The sequence below is a fragment of the Plutella xylostella genome, chromosome 2 (assembly GCF_932276165.1).
Source record: "Plutella xylostella chromosome 2, ilPluXylo3.1, whole genome shotgun sequence".
NCBI classification, from domain to species: Eukaryota; Metazoa; Arthropoda; class Insecta; order Lepidoptera; family Plutellidae; genus Plutella; species Plutella xylostella.
Window position 1 is genome coordinate 3,145,863 of NC_063982.1, and position 27,559 is coordinate 3,173,421.

Here is a 27,559-nt window from a genome sequence, read left to right on the forward strand (position 1 = left end):
ACCATGACAAGCGCTCTGGGGCGTACTTGATGCAGAGGATCTCCCTCGCAGTGCAGCGTGGCAATGCTGCCAGCGTCATGGGAACCTTTGGGTCGGGTGCGTCCTGGGGCGGGCTATTTTAATTATTTAACTTGACGAAGGATGTTTGCTGACTTCTTTATTTTGTAAATGGACGAAGCATGTCGCGGATGAAATTATGTAATTTTATATTTTAATGACGAAACCTGTGGTGGATTTTTTAATATGGAATCGTTAATTTTAATTTGGTCTTGCATGAATAAATGTATTTTATTTTAAAAGTGACATAAAGTAAATAAAAACTATAACTACATTTAGGTACAGTAAGAATTTGTGAAGGTATACTAGATAATTAGGAGCATCGTTAAATTGTTTATATTTATGTTATTTTTTAATGTAGCAGGCTTTATACTGATCTATTGTATATTCCAATTTTATACTAAGTCATAAGAGCTATTTTCAAGCAACCAAAATTCTACTTGGTGCTATCAAAAGTGGAAATAATTTACCTATACCAATATCGACCTTACGATTCATTCGGTAAATCTGTCACATTTTATAGTTTTGACAGCACTAAATGTAAATTTAGTCGCTTCGGAATCGGCTAAAATATCATATAGGTACATAGATTTTTTCAAATGTAAAATGGCATAGAAAAACGAATTTCGCTTCAAGAGCATTCCAAATACACCATCATATACATACAGTTACAAAATGGCCACCGTCGAAACGGCCATTCTGCTTTCTTCTTGGATTGGCTGGCTCGATCACCAGTCATTTATTAACTAAACGCTGATTGGCCGGGCCGTCTCGTTGACGTCATTTTTTACATCTGTGACCAATCCTTAGCTAACCTACTGCTATCGTTTTAACTAAGTTTTTTTTTAATTACAAATAGTGCAAAATACGACATCGAAAGGCACAGAACATTTGAGCTAACATAACTTACTCATAAGCACTTAGTTTGAACAATGACGATGCTATTTTGATAATAACCGTTTTAAAAGAGTTCGAAAAACAAACTCAAGTTATTGCTAAAGGAACATATTCACCGATCCTTTCAACGTATTTGAAGTTTATTTCACAATAATCCGAAATGTCATTTATTGCTTATGAATTTGTACACTTCTGTAATTATTATTTAAGTAGTAACTCGCATTCCTTTCTTACACTAATCAAGCCCAATGAATGAATACAATTGTGATTTTTACAATTAAAAAACAACAATAAAATTAGAATCATTTGTTCGTTGCAGAACAAACAGTCAAAGCAACCAAAAAAATAATTATGAAATCGATTTTCAAACGTATACATACACAAACTATATGATATTATTATATGCATCTCTTTCACACGTACCTAACAACAATAACAACCGACAAATACAAAAGAAAAACAGTGAGAACATCCCTTTAGCACACTCCAAATTCAAAAAGGTCACTTTTAACTTTGAAGAAAACCTCATTTCGAATTTTAAACATCAAACCGCACACTTGCAACCTTCTTATCGGTCTTGAATGGGTATCCAAACTTTTTGGACACAGGTTGAAAATTGTTTTTTTTTTCGGGTTTGTTTTTTCAGTCTTCTTTCTTCTCTTGTTCAGATTTCGGGGTCTCCTCACTGGGTGAGGGGGGCCGATCTGATTCTCCGCCGGAACCTGACGAACAAAAAATTGTATTAGGATTTTTTTATTATTTACAAAGATCCACAATGCAAGCTATTCTATTGTATTCTCTGTGGGTGTGTAAGTATCTGCATCCGGCTCTCACGAGTGGAACCTTTGTGCATGTCCCCAAGGTCTATACTGCCTTTCTAAGCTTGGACTATTTCCCACCACGCTGGTCCACTGTGGGTTGGTGGGTTCACATATCTAGATATACTAAATCTAGATATGCAGGTTTCCTCACGATGTTATCCTTCACCGTAAGAGCGATGGTATACATCGTACTTAAATTCAAAGAACTCATTGGTATATGTCAGCGCCGAGATACGATCCCGCATCTCAAGCTATACCCCTTTCGTGATAAATTGAGGACTCTCTTCCCGACCGCCTGATCAAAATGTGCTCTACTAGGGTGGTGTGGTCAGTGATCCTGGTCCACCTGGATCCGGCTCGAAGGACCATGAAAGGCCTTATGATCGGATCGCTGGTAGTAGAAGCAAAGTTTATTGGTATAAACATTGGTATATACAAAGGTTATTGACAAGAAATAAATCTTAATACCGAGATATAGATTCCGAGATAGTGATACATCTATTGATACCTATTTACAACTGAACAAGTGAAGTGGAGTAGCAAAACAATATACTCACTATTAGGTTCGTTACTATTTCACAAAAAGACGATGAGGGAAGCTGACATTCTGGATTCACACATCTATAGGTTACTTTTTATCCCATAATTCTGACGGGAAAACCTTATAAAGCTAGGCTCGGGGCTACAAATACTAATATTATATACTTACTATTGCGTCCAACGCTGGGCGGTTTTTCATCTTCGCTATCGCTGGAACTCGTGGTAGAGTATCTGCGCCCTGAATTTGCATGCAGATGCGACGCAGGTGGAACTGTACAGTGAGGGGGTAAGGGTTAGATTAGCGTGGAAAATGGTGCAGCAACTGGTCCGTATGTCACCGTTTGTAATTTTTTATTGGACTTTATGATGAGGGGTTAAATTTATTTTGTGATGCTAAGTTATCTGGTCTATATGGGACAGTTTTTTAATGTCCTTGGACTTTATAATGAGAGGGGTAAGGCTCATTGGTTCTAAAATTATATGTTTATGTGAAAAAAAAATTGACTATAGTTCGTTCATCCAGTGAAATTGCAATGGGAATGGGTCTTATGATATTATTATGATTATAAACTCTTTGGCAAATCAACCATAGTTCAAAAATGGTTTCCACACTACAAAATACATAGTGCGTATTAAATGCATGTTTTAATTAATTGAATGGGTTTACATTCATAACTTCTTATAAATTATAGTTTGCCTAATATACTAACAAAAAATACGCAAGCTCACACGGCTCACACCCCACCTTACATATGTACCTCATAACTTCCTCAAAAACCATCCAATCACCACCATTCTTTCACCACCACTCTCATCATTTCATCATCTACATCATCATCAGCAGCACTCACCGGTGCCGGCGGCGCGCGCGGGCGAGGGGCTCAGCAGCGGCGCGGGGGGGCGTTGCTTGCGCACCGGGTTCAGTTAGTCAACTATACTCGATTATAGTGTTTCCTATCATAAATTTAGGTAACTAAACTTATCAAAATGAGTATTTTCTTGTAGAATGTCAGTTTAGCGATTGGTGTAATTATTTTGTAATATTTATATAGACTGTTTGATAATTTTGGACGAAAAATAAACGACAAACCATGCGATCAACCATCATTTCACACTACACCACACCTTATTTACCTCATAACTTCCACAAAAAACCTCCGATCGCCATCATTCTTTCACCACCACCCTCGTCATTTCATCATCTACATCATCATCATCATCAGCACTCACCGGCGCCGGCGGCGCGCGCGGGCGAGGGGCTCAGCAGCGGCGCGGAGGGGCGTTGTTTACGCGCCGGGTTCAGCTTGCCGCAATACGCGCAGACATAGGACACGTATTCGAACTCTTCTTCCATCGCCATTCCTGTGTGAGGAGAAAAAATATACATAAACATTAGTTTGTATAAAATTTACTAATATACCGAGTTATCTGGTTGATAGGTAAATGTAAGGCCCCCCAATTGGTGCGATGTGTCGCGTCGTCGCAAAAAGGTTATAACATAACATCATCAGTAAAAGTCATAAACAGTATAGATGTAATGCCGCCGCAACGCACCAATGGGGCCTCGCCCATTAACTTTGTACCTTGTAGTTTGGCGGTGTTTAGTTTTCCGTTGTGTGTGAAGCAGTCGCCACATATGAGCGCCATGCGGTTGCTCTTCTTACCTTATAGTGTAATTTTGTCACTGACTGCCCAGCCCCCACGGCACGGGATTGTTATCAACGTCAATAAAATTGATTAATGCGCGTTCCACCAATAAGAGCACCGTATTTATGGCGAATCACGATATTCACGATATAGTCACATTTATCTTACCCATTCAGTGACAACCTCAAGAGCTAGACACAACCGTACCTTAACCTAATAAATTCATGTTTTTATCTATGTTGTGGTAAAATCGCGTCCCAAAATCCACCTAAGTAGGGTGAATATTCTAGATCGATAACCGTCATTCGCTGTCTAAAGCTACCTCGTTTGGTGTACTCTGCGTTTAGCGGGAATAGTAAGCTTTCATTTCCTTATTATTTTGTTAGTAAATTTTGTGAATAGTGAGGTATTTTATGTGATCAAAAGAGCGGTGGTAGCTCAGTCGGGTAAGCGCCCGCTTCTCACGCCAGAGATGCGGGTTCGAAAAAAATGGTATATAATACATATATATAACATGATTACCGTTGTGCGTGAAGCATTCGGCACATATGAGCGCCATGCGGTTGCTGGGCCCGTCCTTCAGAAGGTAGTCCACAACTTTCTCCAACGCGCTTCGGCTGGGGTCCGGTAGGGGGCGCGCTAGTTGACTGGCCTGTAAGAGAGATGGCTTTTAGCTTTAAGTCCGGCTAGGGCGGGGCGATTGAGTAGTTAGAATTTGAATGATCATACTCAAAAAACTTCACATGTGAAAGCTGTGTTCAAGAGGGTCACTCTATACTGACGAAAAACGAACGAACGCGAGCTGTCGAGGAATGGGCACGTTTAATAAACTCACGGGCAATGAAAAAGTTCCATTGAGAAAATCTACAAATTACCTCTTAACGGAAAAAGCTAACTTTATGACGCCTTCTGCAATGTTTAAGTACATTTTACGGCGCATCAGAATATTACCAACTAATAACATAAACATTTTGTAAAAAAATCCTATTCAATGTTTAAAAAAATTGGGGTCATTTGATGTCTGCATTTTATAAGTGGAACTGTTTCTTTGCACGTGAGTGTATAACGAGACAGAGTCACGCAACAGCGCGCCGAAATTTCATTTCTCGTCATAATATTATTCATAGCCAAAGTAAATACATCTTCTTATTCAGGTGCCATCTACTATCGTAGGTCGGCTATCAATATGGCCACCTAGTAAATACATAAGTATCTACAATGGTAGCGTAATATTATGACTATCGACAAATAATTGTAATATTTTACGTCGATTAAACCATTTATTTGACTTCCACTTTATCCATAACAGACGATAATGAACCCGTGCTACGGGGCCAGGTTTCTCCAGCAGTGGGTCTACATATAATACAATATTTATGCTGAACAAAATTAAGAAAACAAATTAACAAAACTCACACTAAGCCTGGGTCCGTTGGCCACCACAGAGTTGTTCATGTTGACCCCGGGTCCGAACTTGACATTCTTGTTGAGCGGAGTGGAGGTCAAGGCCAGCTGTCTCTGCCTCAGCTGGCCTGGGGTCGCTGGAAGTGTCAATGTGAGTTATATTTCTGTAAGTGTAAGCTTGGTTTTACAGTGACGCTGATTCGGTATTTATGGTCAGCGCTGAGAACAAATGGGCAAGAATAATAAATTAAGTTTTAAACTCTAAATTGAGTCTTGTTAATTGAATAAATGTATTTAATTATTTTTATTAATAATTATAATTCTTAACACTATCGGTTCTATTTATAACGAGAAGTCTGTGTCATTTATTTCCATGGAGTCATCTAATCTAAGGAAAACCCATTTACAAAAGTGTCTGGGTAAATGATGAGTCTATGCTCCTCTATACACTTAAAGCCCCCCATTCACTTCACGCACCGCGAGCCGAGCCCCAAGCCGTGCCGATTGGCGCGCCCGTGAATGGGGGCTTTTAGATTTAGGCATAACGAGCATGCTGAAAATTATGAAACTATTTACATGACATCTACCAATTCCATAACTCAATAGTTGTCCGACAAGGCTAAAAAATACACGCACGAGACTGTTTAACACGACTATCCAACAACATATATATCACAAATATAGCGAAGCCAAAGTTCAGCTTTAGGAGACACTAACTTCATAAAACACTATATTTTATTATTTATATACAGTAGGTACCTAGTTGTTTTAATTATCTATCGAATAGAATGGGGTGCACAAAAGTAGTCGTAGAAGATATGTACTTACAGGATATACAGGGTCTTGCAAAAGTGGTAAAGTGAGCTGGAAGATGTTAACTCAGGAATAGTAGAACAAAATTTGCTCAGAATTACTTCCCGAGTCACCTCCTCTTAGCTTACTATATAATTTATGCAGCATCCTATATTTTGTACATGCGATTATTAGGTCCCATGCGGTCTAGTCTAGGGTCTAGGCGCGTTATCACCTGGGGCGGGCGAGCCATGCGCGACAGTCTGCACTGTACCGGTATTACCGGGGACGTTGAGCGACGGACGAACGTATAACACACCTCCGCTGTTTACGTTAAACAAACATAGATGGCGCTGCGAACCACTACTTTAACAGCGCCATCTAGTTGTTATTGTAAGAAAACTCATCATTTATACTACAGAAATAGAAACAAACATGGCACTCATCTGTAAACCGCTACTTTAACAGCGCCAGCTAGTTTTATTGAAAGAAAAAACTCCTTAATTACTAACTGTAGGTTTTTTTTCTGACTATAAGACACCTCATTTGTGTATTAGAGGTTTTTAATAGTTCAAGCGAAGAAACATAGATGGCGCTCTTTAAACTGCAACTTTAACAGCGCCATCTAGTTTTTATTTACAGAAAACCCTTCTATTACTACTTATAGGGTTCTAGCTATCTATATCTCGGTTACAAGAGACGGTTAGGTATTATTAGGTCACATGCGGTCTAGTCTAGGGTCTAGGCACCTGGGGCGGGCGAGCCATGCGCGACAGTCTGCACTGTACCGGTATTACCGGGGACGTTGAGCGATGGGACGAACGGCTTTAGCGCTTTGTCGTCCGGGCTGCCGTACTTGTCCAAGATCTCTTTCGCTACCTGAAAACGGAAATTGTTTGGTAAGGTATATAATTCTTTATTGCACACAAACACAGAAATTACAATAGAATATGCACAACATAGACGGTACAAATGGTGGCCTTATTACTATGAGTAATTTCTTCCAGACTACCTCGGAGGAGAGAAATTATACAAAAGAAAAGGCTTTACCCTTTTGGTTGGCTTCACACATATTTTGATTTCTGATTGAACTGTACTGCATTTATCTTTGTGTTAGATGTATTTGAGATGTTTTATGGGAAAACTGAAACGCTTTATTCATCGTAATGTGGCAATTTGGCGTTGATAGCTCAGTCGGTAAGCTTTCGTTTCTCACGCCAGTTATGCGGATTCATATCCCGGCTGTTAAAAGATTGAATGTATGTACAATGATATTGAATATAATGTACAATGTATGCCAACGTTTTTATGGTGAAGGAAAACATCGCGAGGAAACCTACACATCTAGATGTGTAGAACCCACCAACTCGCAATAGAGCAGCGTAGTGGACTAGGCCTAAACCCTTCCATCATTGGAAGAAAATGCGTGCCCCAGCAGTGAAGACGTGAAGGAATGTGATAATGTATAATTAAGTATGATTGCTGTCATTGTCAAATAAAGTTTTATCTTTCTTTCTTATGATTATGAATAAATAAGAATAAATATGTGGGGACATCTCACACACGGCCATCCGACCCCAAGCTAGGTAGAACCTGTGTCATGGGTGTCGGACAGCTGATATATCTACACAAATACATAGATAGATACATACTAAATATGAACACCCAAGACCCGGGTAGAGATATGTGTCTTTAAACAAATATCTGCCCCAGCCGGGAATCGAACCCGGGCCCTTCGGCATAGCCGTCAGGGTCACTAACCACACCATTCAGCCGCCAATTGATACCTTGTAAGTCTCAGTGTTCATAACTTCCTCCAGTATTTTCTTCTTCTCCTCTCGCATTTTGCTCAGCTTGATTCTGTTCTTGCCTAGGGACCAGTTGAAATACCAGGATACGGCTGCCCGCATGAATATCACCCTGGAAATTGGTATAACATATTTATTTAGTTAGGGTAACTGGCAGCTTTTAGGGAAATTAAGATTCTATGAAAATGGGTTGCTTCTACAGGGTGATTGCTAAGTCGATGTATTCTTTTAAATAGATATTTTGTTTTCACCTTTCGTAATATTTTCTTAATGTTTCAACTATTTTGAAGCACTGTGTCTAAGTTAAATATTTAGTTAAATATTGTGTTAATTAAGTTAAATATTGCGCATTTAATGATTATAATTAGTTGGCTAAGGTGTCAATAATACAAAATAATAAAAAAAGTATATATTTTTTTTATAGTTTTTTGAATATTTTGCTTTTAAACATAAATTTTGCCTAAAACCTAAAACATACTTAAAACTTAAATAACTCAGAAATGGTTGACTATCGGATATAATGCATTATGGAGTTCAATCGACTGGAAACGCCTTCGTCTACAACCCATTTAAAGGAATACATCGACTTACCAATCACCCTGTATAATTGAAAGTAGAAAGGAGTATTTAATTGGCTGGCCTACTAATAGCAATAGCATGAATATGTTCGTATTTTCATAAGTATTGTTGGAATTTATAACATCGTGGAAGTTTAACCCCTAGAAAGTCAAGTTAGCAGAACTTGAGTACCAAATGTGTTAATTTAATTGGCTGTCCAGTATCAGTAGAGGACTATGGACGGCAGCGAGCGCTGTGATTGACTGATTGTCGTTGATTAGTTCTTAAGTCCACGCTGAGGTACATTTATCAAGTAAGAAACGGGGCTTAACACTCACATGACCGGCAACAGCAGTAGCGGAGACGCATACAGTATGGAGTGCAGCCAGTGAGCGCTCTTACCCACATACTTGTAGTAGTATAGCGCCGCAAACAACACGTATAGACCTGGAATAGAGAACATACTGTGTATTAGAACAAATACACGTATGTATACTTTTTATTCAGTGCAAATTTTTTACCCAGGGTCGGCTAGCAGCAAGTCAGCTAGGTGGCCTAGTCAGGTTCCCCATTTACCTGACAACTCTCTCAAAACAAGCTTGCTTGTGTTGGGGTCAACCAAGCCGCACTAGGCCAAAACCCTTCTTTCATTGCAAGGAGATTAGTGCCCCAGCAGTGGGGTCGTGGTGGGTTGTGATGATAATTGTACCATTATATTAATGTGTATGAAACAAGTACATATATCTGTCTCGCTCACCCACGGAGTACGCCATCATGTAGCCAATCACTCGCTTGTGTCGTTGCTCTTTGTTCGCTCCGTCCTGCTCTATTCGCTTTATGTTGGTCTCTAGTTTCTCGAGAATCTCGTTCGTGGTCTTTTTGCGCTGGAGACAGAGAAGGTTATATATACTTATGTGGAAATGGATATTTGAAAATGGATATACAATCATACAATGGGATAATTCCGTTTCGACTGAACTTGCATTGTCTTCTTGCCCTTATTCTGAATAGTAATATTGAAAATAACTCCAATAGCTAAAGGCGTTAAAGCGTGTGTGTTTCTACAGGACAGCTCTAGTTTAGGTTAGATTAGGCTTAAGGATTTTAAAACTAAATTAAGAATGCCGTGAAATGGGTGTCGTGGCGGTCTCTTTGGAAGAGGCCTTAGTCTAACAACATTTCACAATTGTTGACTGAAGATGACGAAAAAATAGGCTGTTTATAAGACTTATCTTGGAAATTACTTATTCTTAAGTAGCTAAAGTTTGTAATAATAGTAGAAGGTACCTATTAATAAATATGTATGAATTTGCTAAGTTACGTTAGAAAAGAAGCTGGTGGAGTAATAACGTGGTATCAAATTCAAAGTGTAACATTATCTGTCGTACATAATATCAGTTTAATATTTTTTATTACTGTGACACGCGATATCGGCCAGCTAAATCGGCCGTGGGCTGGGGTCGGCCCGCAGACCTATATGACTAGATGCCACAAATGCACTCAGTTCTATAAAAACTAACAGTGCCGATTATTTTTAAAATTGATAATTACAGCTTGATGGAACTAGTGGAAGTAAATGTATGAACCACAAACTGATCATATGATCAACCTTTTCATGCGCAGTATGTACACTTGGGGAATCTAGTGTCATATAATATGTCTGTAGGTCGGCCATATATGGTGACATTGCTGGTGGGTCTCGAATACAGACCACAATTAGTTAATTTAGCGTGGGATGCCCAGTCACTATCTCACTGGACTGAAGACTGTCTAGCAGTGGACAGTAACAGGCTGATCAATCTACTTCTTAGAGATCATGACCACAAGTTTAGTATATTTAAAGGCTTCTATGAGTGTGCAGTCTTCTTCTTCTTTGGGTACCATCTCCTATCGGAGGTCGGCAATCATCTGGCTGGAGTGTGCAGTACATAAAAGCAATCATCGAATAAACGAAATGACTGGAGTGGGTGCAAGACTGCAAGGGCAGAAGTAGGTGCAATCGCAAAATTCGTTATGACACACACACACACACACACTCACGCCTTGTACTAATGCTCCCTTGCGGGGTAGGCAGAGGTGCATTGCTGCACCCACTTTTCGCCAGTGTTATGTTAGTTCCACCCAATGTAATAGGGGCCGGGCCTATAGCCATTTTACGGGCACATCCAAGAAACGGGAACAAATATCTGTGTTTAAACAAATTCGGCCCCAGCCGGGAATCGAACTCCGGGACCTTCGACTCAGTAGTCACGGTCACTAACCACTACGCCATTCGGTCGTCTTGACTCGTTATGACCACAATAAATAATAAACCTATTTAAGAAGATATATATATATATATATATATTACGATTTTTAAATACGTACCTACTTAATTGTAGGCATTGCATAATATTAAGGCATTTAGATATAAAATGTGAAAGTAACGTGTTCACTAGACCATCAAATTATCCAAAAAAAGATTTGGGTTTTTCACAACAGAACTTTATACTGTAAAAGATAAAGCTCAAATTACATAGTTTATGGCAATCGAAAATGAAAGTACTTTTAGCAACTTTTGGCGTCTTGGAATAGACGGTATAATATTTATTGAGAAATAGTAAAGTGATCAATGTATTGTATCTATGCTTATTTTATTAAATAGATTTATAAACTTGATTTCTATAATATATTTTTACAGTCGTTGCAAAAGTAGGTCATTCAGGGAAACGTCATAATAAAGTTGTTCATAATAAATTACACCTTTTTTACAATTATACTAACAAAAAAACAAAGATTCCTCAAATTTGTTCACTAATTTTAAATCAACATGGCCAAAGTCACTCGTTTATAATATCACTTTTAATTGTCTCTCCTAGAATGTAAAGTTGCCTGGAAGAGATGGCTTTTAGGGATAAGGCCACCTATATTGTATTGTGTTTTAGTTATAAGTTTGAATGTTACCTTAAGTGTTTTTTATGTACACTAAAGTTATACATAAGCCTCATTTTTCTTGGTAACGGGTTAAGAATAACTAGTCTACACTTGAGTAGAGTGTACTATTAAACATGTATGAGGTTGGAATACAATACACAATATCATGGTCGCTGGCCTTGACTCATTTGATACTGTTCAGAAATTGAATTAAACCATTGTTATTTAATACAATACCTGTATAAATAAATGGTTTATGTACGTAAACATGTACATCAATTGATATCTAGAAGTGTCATTGCCTAGTGTGGGGGTCAGTACATCACCATCTCTTGTATATAGGGTTTCTGCTCGAGAATTCTCGAGCTCGAGAAGATTCGAGAAATTCGGCTTGGTTCGAGAAAAAAATCTGAAGACTCGAGAATTTCTCGAGTCTTCAGATTCGAATAAAAATTAAGAATATTCAATTCGAATTTTCCTGCGCTGCTTTTAACAACACACACGCATACCATGGGCGTGTATTATGTTTCATCTCCATTTAAGCTAGTGCTGTACTGATAATACCAATTCGAGGAGGAGGAGAAACGAAAACAGCTCGAGAAATCAGAAACCCTACTTGTATATTTTTAAAGGAAATAAACATTTTTACTTTTACTTTACTTTTTAGCTGAAATAAATACATACACACATTCACATCCTATCCTATCATAATCATCAACCATTGTAATCATTATGCTGGACACACCTCTCCACAGAAGTACCACTACACTATTCCCTAGACTTCTTTTACTGATACTTAATAAAATAAAAAAAAATAACTTGTCCTAGTTTAAGTACAAGGCCGGACAAGGAAAGATAGTTGATCTTTACACTTTAGTTTATAAAAAAACAGAGTGTGCTCTATACAACTCTTGGGATTTTTTGCAGGAGATTTTAAATAGAATTTTTTCTAAGATGGATTCACGTTTCAGCATTCCAATTCTCATGGAAAGTCATGTTCTATGCAGAAAAAATTGAGTAATATCCAGGCCCATCCAGACTCTGTTAGAGTTGGACAAAGTGAGTTTAATAATGCTTTTCTGCCTACCCCCCAGAAGGAAGAATCTTAATAAATGGTATTAGAGTTCTGACTTAGGTACTCTATTCTGTAGGTACTGTAAAAAAACTTAATTCATTTTCAACATTGTGGAAAAATAGAATCCTGGTTAGGGTAACTGTTAAGTTGTAAGATATATTTATATATATGTAGTTATATTTCTCATCTTGTCTTGAATATTTACATTTTAAAAATCAAAAGATTTATTAAATTAATTATAAAGATTTTATAAATCGGCGAAAATCTGGTGATCTAAAAAGCCTTAACAGGCTACCTTTATCCTCTAAAAACCCTACAGAACTTTTAAAGATCAAAAATGCCTCAACATTTAGTTGTATAAGTAAATTACAATAGAAAAGTTTAATTAAAACAATAATAGGTCAAGATTATACTCTTGAATAACAGCCAAAAATTATTAGACGTAAGTTCAGATGGAAATAAACTTGGCTATGGGACAAGCATAAGTTTCTGCCATTCAAAGTCTTAAAAAGTACTAGAAATATTTCATAAAAAATACTTACTCGAAATCTGGATATAAGCCATCCTAGTCCAAGACCCATTTTGACTGCCAGCGGTCACCGAATTGTAGGTATTAGGCAAATAATTGTAGGAGCACTGTATTTGCTACGTTAATTCGATTTTCTTTCTAAAAATAAGCTTGGCATTAGATAGTACTGATGACGAATACTACTTCTAACCTGAAAAGCCGACGTCAAAAGTGTTATTAAATGGACACTGAGAATGTCTTTGCATAAATCGAATAAAACACCATGTATAAGAATTTATAAACACCTTAAAACACTCCTAAAACAGGTGAAAAAACATTGAATTAAATTTTATCAACCGCTACGGGCCTACGAAAATGAATCGAAAATGAAATTAATTACAAATTTGACATTGACTTCATTGACAAAGTTTGTCAACGTCAATTCGACGTCTGTGATTTATGACAAGTGCTGACTGCTGTCACATCTGTGTCACTTGTTTCTTATTAATCTGTGATCTAATAAATCCCTCAAAACAATAACAGTTTTTCGCTTCGCTTTCTTTTTCAAAATATAATGTAGGTATACCTACAATAGTGATCGATGTAAAAGTACGAATAGTTTACTAACGGTATATTGCCGGATGGATGCCGATGACTGGATAGAAGAACAGTTAAGTAAAACATTTTAAGCTATGAAAGACCATTATTATTTTAAGGTTTATTAACGTCTACACGGCCAAGAAGAACCTACCATTTGCCTACCATAAATAAACAGGGGATGGAATTTTATAAGGGATGAAATTTAATAAGGGGTGTCATTTAAACGATCGCCAATTAAATCAGTTTTGAATTTGCTAAATAATAGGTTTGAAGGCAAAATAGTAGATTTGCCAGCAAATTTTTGCCCCCAAACAATTTTAAATCAATTCAACAATTTATCACTTAAAATCGCCGGGATTTATGATCAAGTGGCAAATAAACATTTATGTAGGTATATATTTTAATAGGTATGTCCTCATAACTCGATGGTATGTTTAATCTTTAAATGAAACAAAAAAAACAGTTTAAATAATCAATATTATTTATTAAAAACAACAAAAATAACCTTCTTCTAATTAAAACTGATACCTTAAACTTCTTCTCATAAAAAGCAATCATCTTCTAATTAAAACATAATCTTTCTCTTATCAAAATCACTTGACTTAGTGACTTTGTTGGTTTGTCGTCGACACGATAAGAAGAAGAAGACTTTATATTCATGCAATAGAAAGCATATTGCCACAATAGCGTAATATTGTGTACAAAGGTCCTCTGGTAGCTGTTTTATCGCAACCCATCACGTCCGCACTGCTAGGGCACGAATCTTCTTCTAATTTCTAATCATGAGCAACTTGTGCCATGTTCATGTCATTTACTTACAATACAAATTTAATTGTGATGCAATATGGAGCATATTTGAGTGGTTCGTTGACCAGCGAAGAACGACTGGTCACAACCTAGCGAGTCCAGTGTGGAAATGCTGTGGAATGACTAGTTACAACGTAGACACTACCATGAATTTACCCGCACCCGCGCGCCCGCACCTCGTACGATCCATACGACCCATCCGCGAGGCCGCTGATTGGTTAATTTTCGTCGCGCGCCAATTTGGCTCCGCCCCTTTGAACATTTTTTCATTAAATTTGTAAACTCATATACTTATTAAATTGTTAACAAATTATAATATTTTAATAACTGAACCTATTAAAATGTAACTACTGCAATGCTGACAAAATATGAATTAAAAATAAATCGCAATATCCGACCTAGAGTCAATATATTTGCTGGCAAATCTACTATTCTGCGGGCGCAGTTATTATTTATTGAGCAAAAATAATATTCTGCAAATAAAGTTTTTATTTATGTAATGAACTCAAATTTTTTGGCTATCGATCTATTATTTTAGATTTTTGTATTGATATTATTTGCTAATTCATACCAGAGGACACTTTTTATTTATTTGAGGATAAAAATATTTAGTTACGGTGGATCTATTAATTTGCTGATACAAGTTGATGACAAAAATAAACTTTGCTGGCAAGAAATATAGTTCCCTTTAATAAGTAACAGACACACATGACACCCAGACGCAAGATATTATAAGCCAAGTGGGTTACTCCAATAAAATTGATAAACACCAGGAAAATATCATCAACAATTTGGGGTCCATGAATTTGTATTTGTGCGTACTGGTGGTATTATTTGTAGCCGCTGCATTATTTTTTATGGCCAGATACATAAACAGATGCATTCACAAGAAGATAGAGAGGGCTACCCAGGCTAATATTCTACGCATGAGACAGCTGCAGAGTTCCAGAGGAAAGCGAGACGACGACGCCTAGATCTGCTGGCGCCTAGAGGAGCTGCTGGCGCCGAGGAGAGCTGCGCCGCCCGGTGCCGCCGCGCGGATGACGCGAGTCGGTACGGGACAAGAGATGAGCGGCGAGCGATTTGTGTTTTAAGTGCGTATGATTAATTAGTGAGTGAAAAAGGGCAATATAGTGAATAATAAAAAGTGTGCGTACGTACGGAACGGATATATAAATATGCGGTAATAATATAATCAAATTATAGGGACACTAAGGTTTTGCCTAAAGACAATATTATTATTTTCAGTTATGGTTATAAAACTGTGTTGATATTTTTTCTACTATGGGTAAGTTATGGATAAATCATTTAAGGATATAACTAAAAAGTTACAGGATATTAAAACTTATTTGTGTAAAATTGGCCCTAAGCGAAGACAAGGAGCAATATTAAATAAAAAGATAGATGAGGCGAATATTATTTACTCAGAATTTGATAAATTAATTAATGATGTCAGTGTTTTAATAAGTCAAAAATCTTTGAATAAAAATGAGATAGAGGATATTCATATTGAGAGTAGTAAAATAATTACTTTATACAGTGAAATTAAGAGTTATTGTAAATTATCAAAAATGGATTCGTTTGACTTAAAAACCGCGTTAAGTTTGTTTCCAGTGATGACTGACGATGAAAACTGCATTAAACAATTGATCGGCAACATTGACTACTATGGGTCATTATTAGAAAAGCGAGAATGTAAAATGAATTTAATTAATTTCATTTTGAAGAGTCGACTTTCACAGTCTGCTAAATTAAAATTGGATTCAAGCTATACTTCGATTCAGGATCTTGTTAAGGATATGAGATCATGTCTGTTGACAAAAAAAGCCGCAACTGCGATTCAAAGTAAATTGCTACAAATTAGGCAGGAAAATAAAAGTACCTATTACAGATTACGGGAAAGAAATTTCAGAGTTGTTGGTTGATTTAACCATTTCGCAAGCCGACGGAAACTCCGCCAACTATGCTATATTAAAACCTATTAACGAAAAAATGGCGTTAAAAAGATTTTCAGACGGATTGCGAAATAGAAGGTTAAGTACAATTATAGCGGCCCGTAATTATGACTCGCTAAAGGACGCTATACAGGGTGCATTGGATGAGGAAGCGTCGAGCCAGGCAACTTCTGGAGATATAATGTCCTTACAGCACAGACCTAACTATTTTCGAGGTTTCAGGGGTAGGCAATTCAGAGGACATCGAGGCAGAGGTAACTTCCACAGGGGACAGTCTCGCCCGTATAATGATGCTAACGGCAACAACTATCAGAGAGCGACCTTCGAGCAGAACCGTCCAGGTGGTCCATCGTGGCAGCGCCCTGGAAGGTTCCAGCACTACAGTAACCGAGGTAAGCCAAATTTTAATAATCATGGCAATCGTAATCAATATCAGCAGATGAACGTTGCAGAAGAAGAAGAGAACAGCACGAACGAGAATCAGTTTTTTCGAGATTAATCATTTTATATTGGCTAGTAACAACATTTGTTCTATCAAATTTGATGTTGATAATTCACAGTCATACGATTGGTTACTTGATACCGGGGCTTCCATATCAGCTCTGAAATATAAACATGCCTTAGAACAAAACATTTACATACACAGAGAAAACATCATCATAAATGGCATTGGTGGCAAACAACAGGCCATTGGATACATTTATTTACATTTAACTTCTGGTACATTCACCTTTGAGCACAAGTTCTATGTATTCGACACCTTACCGTGTAAGACACATGGCATATTAGGGCAGGATTTCATAAACAAATACCGATCTGTCTTAAACTTCGATAACAATACTTTGACTTTAACAATACCCGACGGAAATAAATTAACTTTACCACTATTAGTGAATAAAAATAACTTTGTTTTGAATATAGCCGCACGATCTGAATCTATCCATTACGTGAGTACAGGTATGACAGAAGAATGTGTGGTATGTGCATCGGAGATTTGCGAGGGAGTTTTTATTGCCAGTTCATTAGTTACCCCAATTAACGGAAAAATACCTATATTAATTTTAAACACCACGGAAAAAGAATTGACCTTGAATGAAATGTACATTAGGGTTCAGAAGAGTAGTGACTATGATGTATGTAGTTTTGAAAAGTGTCAGAATGACGTCACGAGAGCTAAAAAATTACTTTCGTTATTAAATTTAAAACATCTGAACAAGGAGGAACAGGTTTCAATTGAAAATTTATGTGTCAAATTTGCCGACATATTTCATATACAGGATGATGCTTTATCTACAACAAGTTTGTACGAACATAAAATTACTTTAAAACCTAATACAGAACCGGTCTTTTCCAAACCATACAGACTTCCGTATGCCCAATCAAATGAAATTAAAAAACAAATTAATCAGTTGTTAGAAGACGGTATTATAGAACCTTCTAGAAGTTCATGGTCGAGTCCAATTTTACTGGTACCAAAGAAAAGTGATAATAGTGGCGAAAAGAAATGGCGTTTAGTGGTGGACTATCGTAAACTTAATAATTGCATTCAAGAAGACAAGTTTCCACTTCCAAACATTAATGAAATTTTAGACTCTTTATCCGGATCTATCTATTTTTCTCACCTAGACCTTTTTTCGGGATATTACCAAGTTAAATTAGACGAGGAAAGCAGAAAATGTACCGCGTTCGCTTCTGGTCAATACCAACTGACTAGAATGCCTATGGGGTTGAAGACAAGCCCAAGCTCATTCTCAAGAATGATAACAATTGCAATGTCGGGACTCATTCATGAGAAATGCTTAGTTTATCTGGATGACCTTGTAATTTTCGGGAAAAACTTGCATGATCATAACAATAACCTATTAGATGTTTTCGGTAGGCTTAGAAACGTCAATTTAAAATTAAATACGTCGAAATGTGATTTCCTTAAGAAAGAAATTTTGTATTTAGGTCATGTAGTATCCGGTGATGGCATTCTTCCTGATCCTGAAAAAATTACAGTTCTGAAAAATTACCCCGAACCCAAAAATTTGGATGAAGTGAAACGATTCGTGGCATTCGCAAATTATTATAGAAAGTTCATTCCTAACTTCGCGGCAAAGGCACAACCATTAAATGATTTATTTAAAAAAGATGCAATATGGAACTGGGATGTTAACTGTAAAAATGCATTTGAGATATTAAAGAAAAGTATGACGTCACCGCCCGTATTGCAATACCCGGATTTCTCAGATGACAGTCAGTTCATTCTTCAAACCGACGCATCGGTATATGCCCTAGGTGCGATTTTATCTAATAAGGACAGGAGACCTGTAGCTTACGCAAGTAGATCTTTGAATAAAGCGGAAAAGCGATACCCAACTATAGAGAAGGAATTATTAGCAATAGTTTGGGCAATAAAACATTTTAGGCCGTATTTGTATGGACGTAAGTTTAAAATTTATACCGACCATAAACCGCTTGTTTATTTGTTTGGGATGAAAGATCCATCGAGTAGATTGTTAAAATTTAGAATGTTATTAGAGGAGTATGATTATTGTGTGGAATATGTGAAAGGCAGAGACAACGCAGCAGCTGATGCTTTGTCCAGGATAACATCAGATGAGTTGAAAGAAATGTCAGAGAGTGTGATGAATGTGATGACACGAGCTCAGAAGAAAAGACTCGAAAGACAAGTTTCTCCGGAACCTACAGTTACTACTGACGATTGGAATGCGCAACCAAAAGTTGTAGAAATTTGTAGTAAGCCGAAAGAAGCTGTTGAGTTGAGTTTTATTAATAAAGAAGAATTAAATAAATTAAGAAGTTTAAATGAGGTGAATGAAGAAAGTAATACTTTTTGTTATGTACGTTCAAAATCAACTATTTTTATAAACCCAGATTCTCAATCGCAACTGACGCCAGCCGCCTTTGTGAGAGAACTTGGAGAGTTTAGTAAAATATTGAAGATAGATGAAATATATGTTATAAAAAGTAAAAGAAATAATATATTTGTTGAGAAGTTATTAAGTGAAGTAAAGAAAATGATTAATTGGTCCGGACCGCGAATATGTGTTTTAAAAGAAGTAAGAAAAATAGATGACAAGGATGAAAGGAAGATCATTTTAAATGATTTCCATCTTTTGCCTACGAGTGGCCACGCAGGCATTAGAAAAATGTATAACAATATAAAGAAATTTTATTTCTGGAATGGTTTAGAGAAAGACATTATACATTACGTTCATAAATGTGATAAATGTCAAAAGAATAAACATGCTAAGTGCACTAGGGAACCTATGGTTGTGACGACAACCGCCAACACGGCATTTGAAAAAATATTTTTGGACATAGTTGGTCCACTCGATCGAGACGAAAATGATTACTCTTATATTCTCACTATACAATGTGAATTAAGTAAGTATGTTGAGGCATATCCTCTTATATCTAAATCTTCTGTAGATGTAGCTAGAAGTTTAGTTAATAATGTTATTCTTAGGTACGGGATACCGAACGTGATCGCAACGGATAGAGGAAAAGAGTTTACGTCTACTGTATTTGACGAGGTATGTAAATTGTTACAAATTAAAAAACTACATTCGACGGCGTATCATCATCAGAGCATCGGTGCATTAGAAAATTCACACAAGTCACTAGGTAACTATTTTCGCATTCAAACAGACGGACATCCGGAATCATGGAGTACATGGCTACCGTTTTGGTGCTTCTCATACAACACCTCCGTTCATTCACAGACGCAATATACACCATTCGAGTTAGTTTTTGGTAAGATTTGTCGCATACCCAGCAATTTAGACGTTGACGTAGTCGATCCATTGTATAATGTAGACAGTTATCCCTTAGAATTAAGATATCGTATTCAAACTTCCCAAAAGGAAGCACGTAAAAATTTAATAAATACTAAGATAGCTAGAAAACAACAATATGATAAAAATGTTAATCCAATTACTTATAAGAAAGATGATCTGTTATTATTAAAAAATGAAACAGGAAATAAACTAAATAGCATTTATTCTGGTCCATATAAAGTGTTAAGAGATTTAACACCAAATGTTGAAATTATAAAAAATGGACATGTAGATGTGGTTCATAAAAACCGAACTAAAATGTATTACCCAAGTATGTAACATTGTTTATTCAATTTAGTTTAAGTTTAGTTATAAAATAAAATGTAATTGTTAGTAATGTAGTAGATACTTATTCTTTTATGTTGGCAACACTAGGATTTAGTGCGGTAATGTTCCCGCCTTGTGAAGTGTCAGTTGAATAGACGGCTTTGCAAAACGGACATCTTTTATTTATAACCTTAGAAAATTCACGAAATAACAGTGGCGCAGCCCGAATTTACGCTATTAATTAATCATGGCAAATTTATCGTTTGGTGCACTAAGTGTTTTCAATCATGAAACTCATGATTGGGCTTTGTTCAAAGGACGATTGGAACAATGGTTCATGGCCAACGATATCAACAGTGAAGTGGATAAGTCCAGTGCAAAACGCCGGGCTATTTTGTTAAGTAGTTTATCTGAAACTACTTACAAACTCATAAGGGATCTCGCATTACCCAAAGACGTCGGGGAACTCGCCTATTCGGAGGTGATAGAACTATTGGACACACACTTCAAAACTAAAAAGTGCAGCTTTGCGGAAAGGTATAACTTTCATAGTGCCTTCCAAGGACAGGATGAGTCCTTAGCTGACTGGGCCGCGCGTGTGCGGGGTTTGGCGAAGGAGTGCGAATTCCCAACGACATCCCTCGAAGATACACTACGTGACCGCTTTGTCCTTGGCATGGCGGGCGGTCCAGAACGAGAGCGACTCTTCGGCGAGGCGATGGACCAGCTTACCCTGCAGAAGGCGTTGCAGTTGGCACAGAGCGTTCGTTGCGCCAGGGAAGCGGGGCGTACGGGCCTGGCGAGGGCGGCAGACGGGTCGGCGTCGGCGCCGGCCGTGTTCGAGATGCACAAGATGGCGGCACGTGGTCGGAGCGGCGACGGTGGGTCACGCAATCGGAGCCAAGGCTCGGTCGCGAGGCCTTTGCAATCATCATCAGTTCAGTGTTCAGTGTGCGGTTATCACGGTCATGATAACAAAAAGTGCCGGTTCAGATTTGCGTCATGTAATGTGTGTGGTGTTAAGGGTCATCTAAAGCGCATGTGCAATGGAAATAGGAATGCAAACAATTTCTTGCAGTGCTGTTCGGATACCGAGGGGGATGATGGTAAAAACATTTTAATATTTAACATTCGTAGCTGTAGTGGAGAACCTATGCAAGAATATGTCACTGTAAATGATGTAAATTTATGTTTTGAAGTGGACACGGGATCAGCGGTAACGGCTATTTCGGATTCGGTTTATAGGGCCCATTTTTCAAATTATAAACTGGACAATAGTAAACAAATATTATTAAGTTATAATGGCACTCCAATTGACGTACTGGGTGTCCTACCATTGCCGTTTGCGTATCGGTCACAAACACAAACCATAAATGTTTATGTAGTAAAAAATGGTGGGCCACCGCTCTTGGGACGCGATTTTTTATCTAAGTTCAAGTTAGAAATTTCGCCTATAAATAACTTGTCCAATAGTTATGAGAATCAATTTCCCCGGCTTTTCTCGGATGAGTTTTTTTTTTTTTTTTTTTTTTTTAATTTTATTCATCAAAAACTTACGACTATTTTTAACAATTTGTTTCGCCAAACTGGTAACAGTTTGTTGGCGGTACGCTCTTATCATTAAATTATATAAACCTATAATATATGCATGCAAGTGTACTACTAACTAGCTACTACAACAAGTAAGAAACTACATTACATTATTATGTCTGCAGATGTCGTACCGGTAATGCTATAGCACCACGCAATACGCATCCTCAATCATACTGCTTACAAAAAACAAACTAACTTAGCTACTTACAGAAATAATTACTTAATTGTACATTACCTAAATTAGGAGAGATTTGAGGTGTTTTTTAATTGTGCCTAGACATAGTTTATTTTCACTGAGTAAAATAGGGTATTTATTGCATATTTTAGGAATTAAGTATTCTCTAGTTCTCTCACCATAATAATTTGTAGATGATGGCTGTGACAGTTTACCTTTAGCTCTCGACCTAGTGAAGTGACTGTGGTACTTTATAATCCTCACTATAATATGATTCTAAGGCGAGCAGATATTTAACTTTATTGTGAACAGGTAAGATTTTACAAATATTAAATAATTGATAATAGTCACTTTTACATTTGTCTTTGGTTTTTTTGTCTATTAGGTATTTTATTAGCCTTAATTGAACTTGTTTGATTTGGTCCAAATATGTTTTAAATGTCAGTCCATAGCAGCCCAGCCCATAGCTCATTAATGAATCTGCCAGTGCATAATACACAACATACAGGGTGCGTTTGTTCAGAATTCTGTTCAAATAGTAAAATTTTCCTAAGATAGACCTGAGTCTATTGCAAACCTCATTAACATGTAATTTCCAATTAAAATTCTGATCAATCAACAGTCCTAAATATTTGAAGCTATTTACCAATTCCAGTTTATTACATTTACATGCTATTTTATTATTGTGAAAGCACTCGTAGCTATGGCCTAAAATTTTAATTTCCGAATTACAAGTGTTTTTAGCCTGTTTATTGTGGGGTGAATAAATACGCATGCATTTAGTTTTACCTAAGTTTAAAATTATTCCATTGTCGTGAGCCCACTTAGAAATATTTTCGAAATCACCCTGAACATTGCGCACCATGTCTGCCATATTTTTACCGGCGTACAACAGGCACATGTCGTCAGCATACATATAGACCTTACAGTTTTGCACCACATTAGACACACTATTGACATGCATAATGTAGCCGACTGGGCCATACACTGAGCCCGTTGGCACACCCAAGCTAACGGGAACCTCCTCACCAGCGGTCCCAGCAATCACGGTGCGCAAAGTCCTGTTCGTGAGGTAGCTACGAAACCATTGGTTGGTGGGGCCGCTGATGCCACATTCATCCATGGCCTGCAACAGCTGCTCGTGACCAAGTGTGTCAAATGCTTTCTTATAGTCTATAAAAACTGCAAGTAACTGCTTCCTATTGTTAAGGCTATTGTTTACGTAGTTAGTAAATTGAGCTAAAGCGGTTGCTGTGCTACGGCCTTTTCTGAATCCGTGTTGAGTATCCGATAATATATTATTACATTCCAAGAAGGCACTTATCTGATCAATCACGACCTTTTCCATAATTTTATTTATTACTGATAGTATTGCGATAGGCCTATAATTGGAATAATCCAGATGATTGCCTTGCTTGTAAATTGGTCTTATTAAAGATTTTTTTAATTTATCAGGGTAGGTACCCTTTGACATACACATATTAATAAATTTAGCCAGTACTTTACTTAATGGTGTTTTTACATACTTTATATCTTTTACCCTAATTTGATCCTCACCTGGGGCTTTCTCGCAACACAGTTTGTCTATAATTCTCTCGACTTTGTAAGGACTTACTTTTATAAATCTGAAAGATTTATCACTTTTTTTAACATAAGAATTCCCTTCCGAATTTTTTTAACATAAGAGTTGGGATGCTGTGAAGGTGTTGAGGTTAAACTTAATATGAAACCGGAGAGTATTCCAATTTTCATGAAAGCACGCCCTGTACCGTTTGCGATAAGGTCAAAATTAGAAGAGGAAATATACCGGTTACAAAGTCTAGGTATTATAGAACCTGTCACATATTCTGAGTATGCTAGTCCGATTGTGCCAGTATTGAGAAGTGATGGAAAGATTAGACTTTGTGCAGATTACTCGTCCACTTTAAATAAGCAGTTGTTAGTAGAAAAATACCCTTTACCCCGAGTCGAAGAACTTTTCTCCAAGCTGCACAATGGGGTGCATTTCACTAAGCTAGACCTATCTGGTGCATATAATCAGTTGAGACTACATGAAGATTCACAGTTACTCACTTGTATTAATACACACAAGGGGTTATATAAGTTTAATAGATTAGTGTTTGGGTTGTCAAGCGCACCAGCTATTTTTCAGCGCACACTTGAAAATATCTTATTAGGTCCTGATAAACAGACTAGTGGAAAGGTTCAGCCAGCTGACGATGATCATCATCCACATTGCTCATTGCAGGAAGGGGTTCTCCAATTTTTAGATGATATCCTTATTACAGGTAGGACTCGGGAAGAGCATTTAGCTAGGCTTAATGAAGTTTTTCGGCGGCTAGAGAAAGCAGGGTTAGTGTTGAGGAAGGAAAAATGTAGTTTTTTTCAAGAGTCGGTTTCATACCTAGGATTTATAATCGACAAACATGGTATTCACAAATGCCCCGAGAAAGTAAAAAGTATTGTGAATGCAAAGAAACCGGAAAATGTATCAGAATTAAAGTCATTTCTGGGCCTAGTCAACTACTATAGAGTATTTATAAAAAATGCATCCAGTATATTAGCACCATTGCATGATTTGTTACAAAAAAATGTACATTGGGTGTGGACTAAAGATCATGAAAATGCATTTCAGTATATCAAAAGATGTTTGGCTGATGAGAATACTTTAGCACATTTTAACCAGGATGCGCGAATTATTCTCACTGTGGATGCGTCACCATGGGGGCTAGGGGCTATTTTGTCTCAGGTAGATAAGGACAATGTAGAACGGCCGGTTTCATATGCATCCAGGGCACTGACCCCGGCTGAGAAGCAATACAGTCAGATCCAAAAAGAAGCAACAGCAATTATTTTTGGGGTTCGGAAGTATCACCAATACCTATATGGTAGGTCCGAAGCATTTGTGCTGAGAACACATCATAAACCGCTTTTATCAATTTTTAGACCGGAAAAAGGTATTCCAGAAGTGTCAGCCAATCGTCTCCAGAGATACGCATTATTTTTGTCGGCCTATAATTACAAAATCGAATATGTTAGTAGTGCAAATAATTGTGCAGACTTTCTTAGTCGCTCCATGGTGCCGCAGACCACGCCTACTGCGGTGACGTCACAGGGTGCAAGTGACAGCAAATCGGAATGTATAGTAGATACTGCGTGTTATATAAATTTTTTGTTCGATGACAATGCTTCTCCGATTTTATTGAGTGAGGTTAAGGATTTAACGGAACAGGATCATACATTATCTGATGTAATTAAATTCACAAGGAATGGTTGGCCGAAAACTATTAAGGATGTCGAAATTCGACCATATTTTGCTTGTCGGTCCGAATTATCGGTAGAAAGAGGCTGTTTAATGAGAGGGTGCAAGCTTGTTATCCCGTCTAGTTACAGAGGGAAGGTTATCAAAGAGCTGCATGCCGGTCATTTAGGTATTGTTAAAATGAAGCTGGAGGCGCGCACACGATTCTGGTGGCCCGGCATGAGCGAGCAGCTGCAGCAGGCTGTGCGGAGCTGCGGCGTGTGCAGCCAGCTGCGCCCCTCGCCGCCCCGCGCGCCCCTCACGCCCTGGCCGTACCCGTCGGAGCCGTGGTACAGAGTCCACATAGATTTTTTAGGCCCGATAAATAATAAAATGTATTTAATAGTGGTGGACGCTTATTCGAAGTGGGTCGAAGCTTATGACGTCTCGTCCGGGTATGGTAGCAAGGTAGTTATACAAAAATTGTGCGATGTAATGGCAAGATTTGGCCTCATAAATACTCTGTGTTCAGATAATGGCCCATCATTCATATCCAGTGAATTCGAACATTTCTGCAAGAGTAATGGTATTACTCACCTCACCTCTCCGGAGTATCATCCAGCAAGCAACGGGCAAGCCGAAAGCTATGTGAAAATTATTAAAAAAGCTTTGAAATCGATTCTGTTGTCCGGCATAGGTAATAATAACCTAAATATCAAATTAAATGAATTTCTTTTCAATTACCGCAATTCCGTTCATTCCACCACAAATAAAACCCCTGCACAGGTTCTCTTCGGCAGGAATTTACGCTGTAGGTTGGACTTATTGAACCCGAAATCTCCCGAGGCTTCCGATACAGCACTGTTAGAAACTGTACGGGGTAAACAGTGTTTACAGGGTAAATCATATAGGGGAATAAGGAACATTGACTTTTGTATAAATGATTTGGTATCAGTCAAGATTCATAAAAACAATAAAACCTTTTGGGTTCATGGTGTGGTGACTAGGCGGATTGGAAAATCCGCATATTTAATCTTTGTTGGTCAATATGATAAAACTATAAAAAGACATAAAAATCAAATGTATAAAGTGGAGGGGGAGAGAGGAGTAATTTCTGATAATGATATTGAATCCAGGTCGGCGCTTGAAGCTATTCCGACTAACGACATCCAGATCAATGAGGCCGAGAGCAGGCCATCTGCGAGCCAGCCACTGTCTGCGAGCCAACCTCCATCTGCGTCTGAGCCACCTGCAGCGAGTCAGGCATCGTCAGCGATTCAGCCACCTGAAGCGAGTCAGCCACTGACAGCTAGTCAGCTACCGTCAGCAAGTCAGCCACTGTCAGCGAGACAGCCTCTGTCAGCAACTCAGTCACCGACAGCGAGCCAGCCACCTCCAGCTGCGAACCAGCCAGCCGGGGTTTCCTCTATAGCTGAGCCGACCTCCCCTGCTGCCTCTGCTTCACATCGAGATTCTGAAGGCTCGCCTACTGGGATATGGCAAGATAGCCAGGAAAGCATAAGTGAAGACCCCTCTCCTTCCACTCACTCTGATGTAGGGCGTACTCTTCGCACTCGCAAACCTGTATCTTATAGGAAGTTCTTTAGCTTAAGTAAATTGTAATAAAAGGAATATTTAGGTTCTAGATGAAAACCATTGTTAGTAATTTAAGAGATTAAGGTGGAGGAATGTTAGTAATGTAGTAGATACTTATTCTTTTATGTTGGCAACACTAGGATTTAGTGCGGTAATGTTCCCGCCTTGTGAAGTGTCAGTTGAATAGACGGCTTTGCAAAACGGACATCTTTTATTTATAACCTTAGAAAATTCACGAAATAACAGTAATCCCTTTTATTTTATTTTCTCCAATGGGGGAGGTGTAGTGTATAATCTATATTGAGAGGGCGTTAGCTGACATGGAGTGTAATAAATGCAAAAATAAAATAAAGATTGAGGAACAACTGAAATGCAATGGTTGTTCAATTTATTTGCATTACTTATGTGCGGGATTAGATATCACCGCTTTCAAAAAAATACTTCCAATGAACAAGCCTAA

The 27,559-nt window shown here is 37.8% G+C and overlaps 2 protein-coding genes across 4 annotated transcripts; one reads left to right on the forward strand and one right to left on the reverse strand.

Annotated features, from left to right (window-relative positions):
- Positions 1–1,482: 1,482 nt before the first annotated feature.
- On the reverse strand, positions 1,483–13,435 carry LOC105398329 (endoplasmic reticulum junction formation protein lunapark-B). 3 transcript variants are annotated; one of them, XM_048633199.1, is made up of 10 exons: positions 13,326–13,435; positions 13,055–13,231; positions 9,282–9,408; positions 8,863–8,971; positions 7,946–8,078; positions 6,908–7,037; positions 5,379–5,503; positions 4,485–4,614; positions 3,546–3,677; positions 1,483–1,676 (listed from the first exon to the last, which is right to left on the reverse strand). In XM_048633199.1, exons 2-10 carry the CDS (start codon positions 13,091–13,093, stop codon positions 1,597–1,599), a joined length of 1,005 nt encoding a protein of 334 aa, XP_048489156.1. In that variant the 5' UTR covers positions 13,094–13,231; positions 13,326–13,435; the 3' UTR covers positions 1,483–1,596. The 3 variants fall into 3 exon arrangements, with proteins under 3 accessions (XP_048489156.1, XP_048489160.1, XP_048489166.1); XM_048633203.1 differs by having other exon boundaries at positions 13,055–13,179; positions 13,326–13,429; XM_048633209.1 differs by lacking the exon at positions 13,326–13,435 and having other exon boundaries at positions 6,956–7,037; positions 13,055–13,317.
- Positions 13,436–20,543: 7,108 nt separating this feature from the next.
- Positions 20,544–27,350, forward strand: LOC119692488 (uncharacterized protein K02A2.6). Its single transcript, XM_048633097.1, has 2 exons — positions 20,544–22,004; positions 23,950–27,350. The coding sequence occupies exons 1-2, from the start codon at positions 20,742–20,744 to the stop codon at positions 27,124–27,126; spliced, it is 4,440 nt and encodes a 1,479-aa protein (XP_048489054.1). The 5' UTR covers positions 20,544–20,741; the 3' UTR covers positions 27,127–27,350.
- Positions 27,351–27,559: the final 209 nt, after the last annotated feature.

Bases quoted from the DNA above. Each gene is read 5' to 3' on its own strand.
- LOC105398329 (XM_048633199.1), bottom strand. From the start codon at position 13,093: ATGGGTCTTGGACTAGGATGGCTTATATCCAGATTTCGA. The intron at 7,038-7,945 runs GTATCAATTGGC...TTCCGTTTTCAG, and splicing joins TGAACACTGAGACTTACAAG to GTAGCGAAAGAGATCTTGGA. The intron at 3,678-4,484 runs GTAATCATGTTA...CTCCTCACACAG, and splicing joins CGAATGCTTCACGCACAACG to GAATGGCGATGGAAGAAGAG.
- LOC119692488 (XM_048633097.1), top strand. From the start codon at position 20,742: ATGGCAAATTTATCGTTTGGTGCACTAAGTGTTTTCAATCATGAAACT. The intron at 22,005-23,949 runs TTTTTTTTTTTT...TTAACATAAGAG, and splicing joins CCCGGCTTTTCTCGGATGAG to TTGGGATGCTGTGAAGGTGT.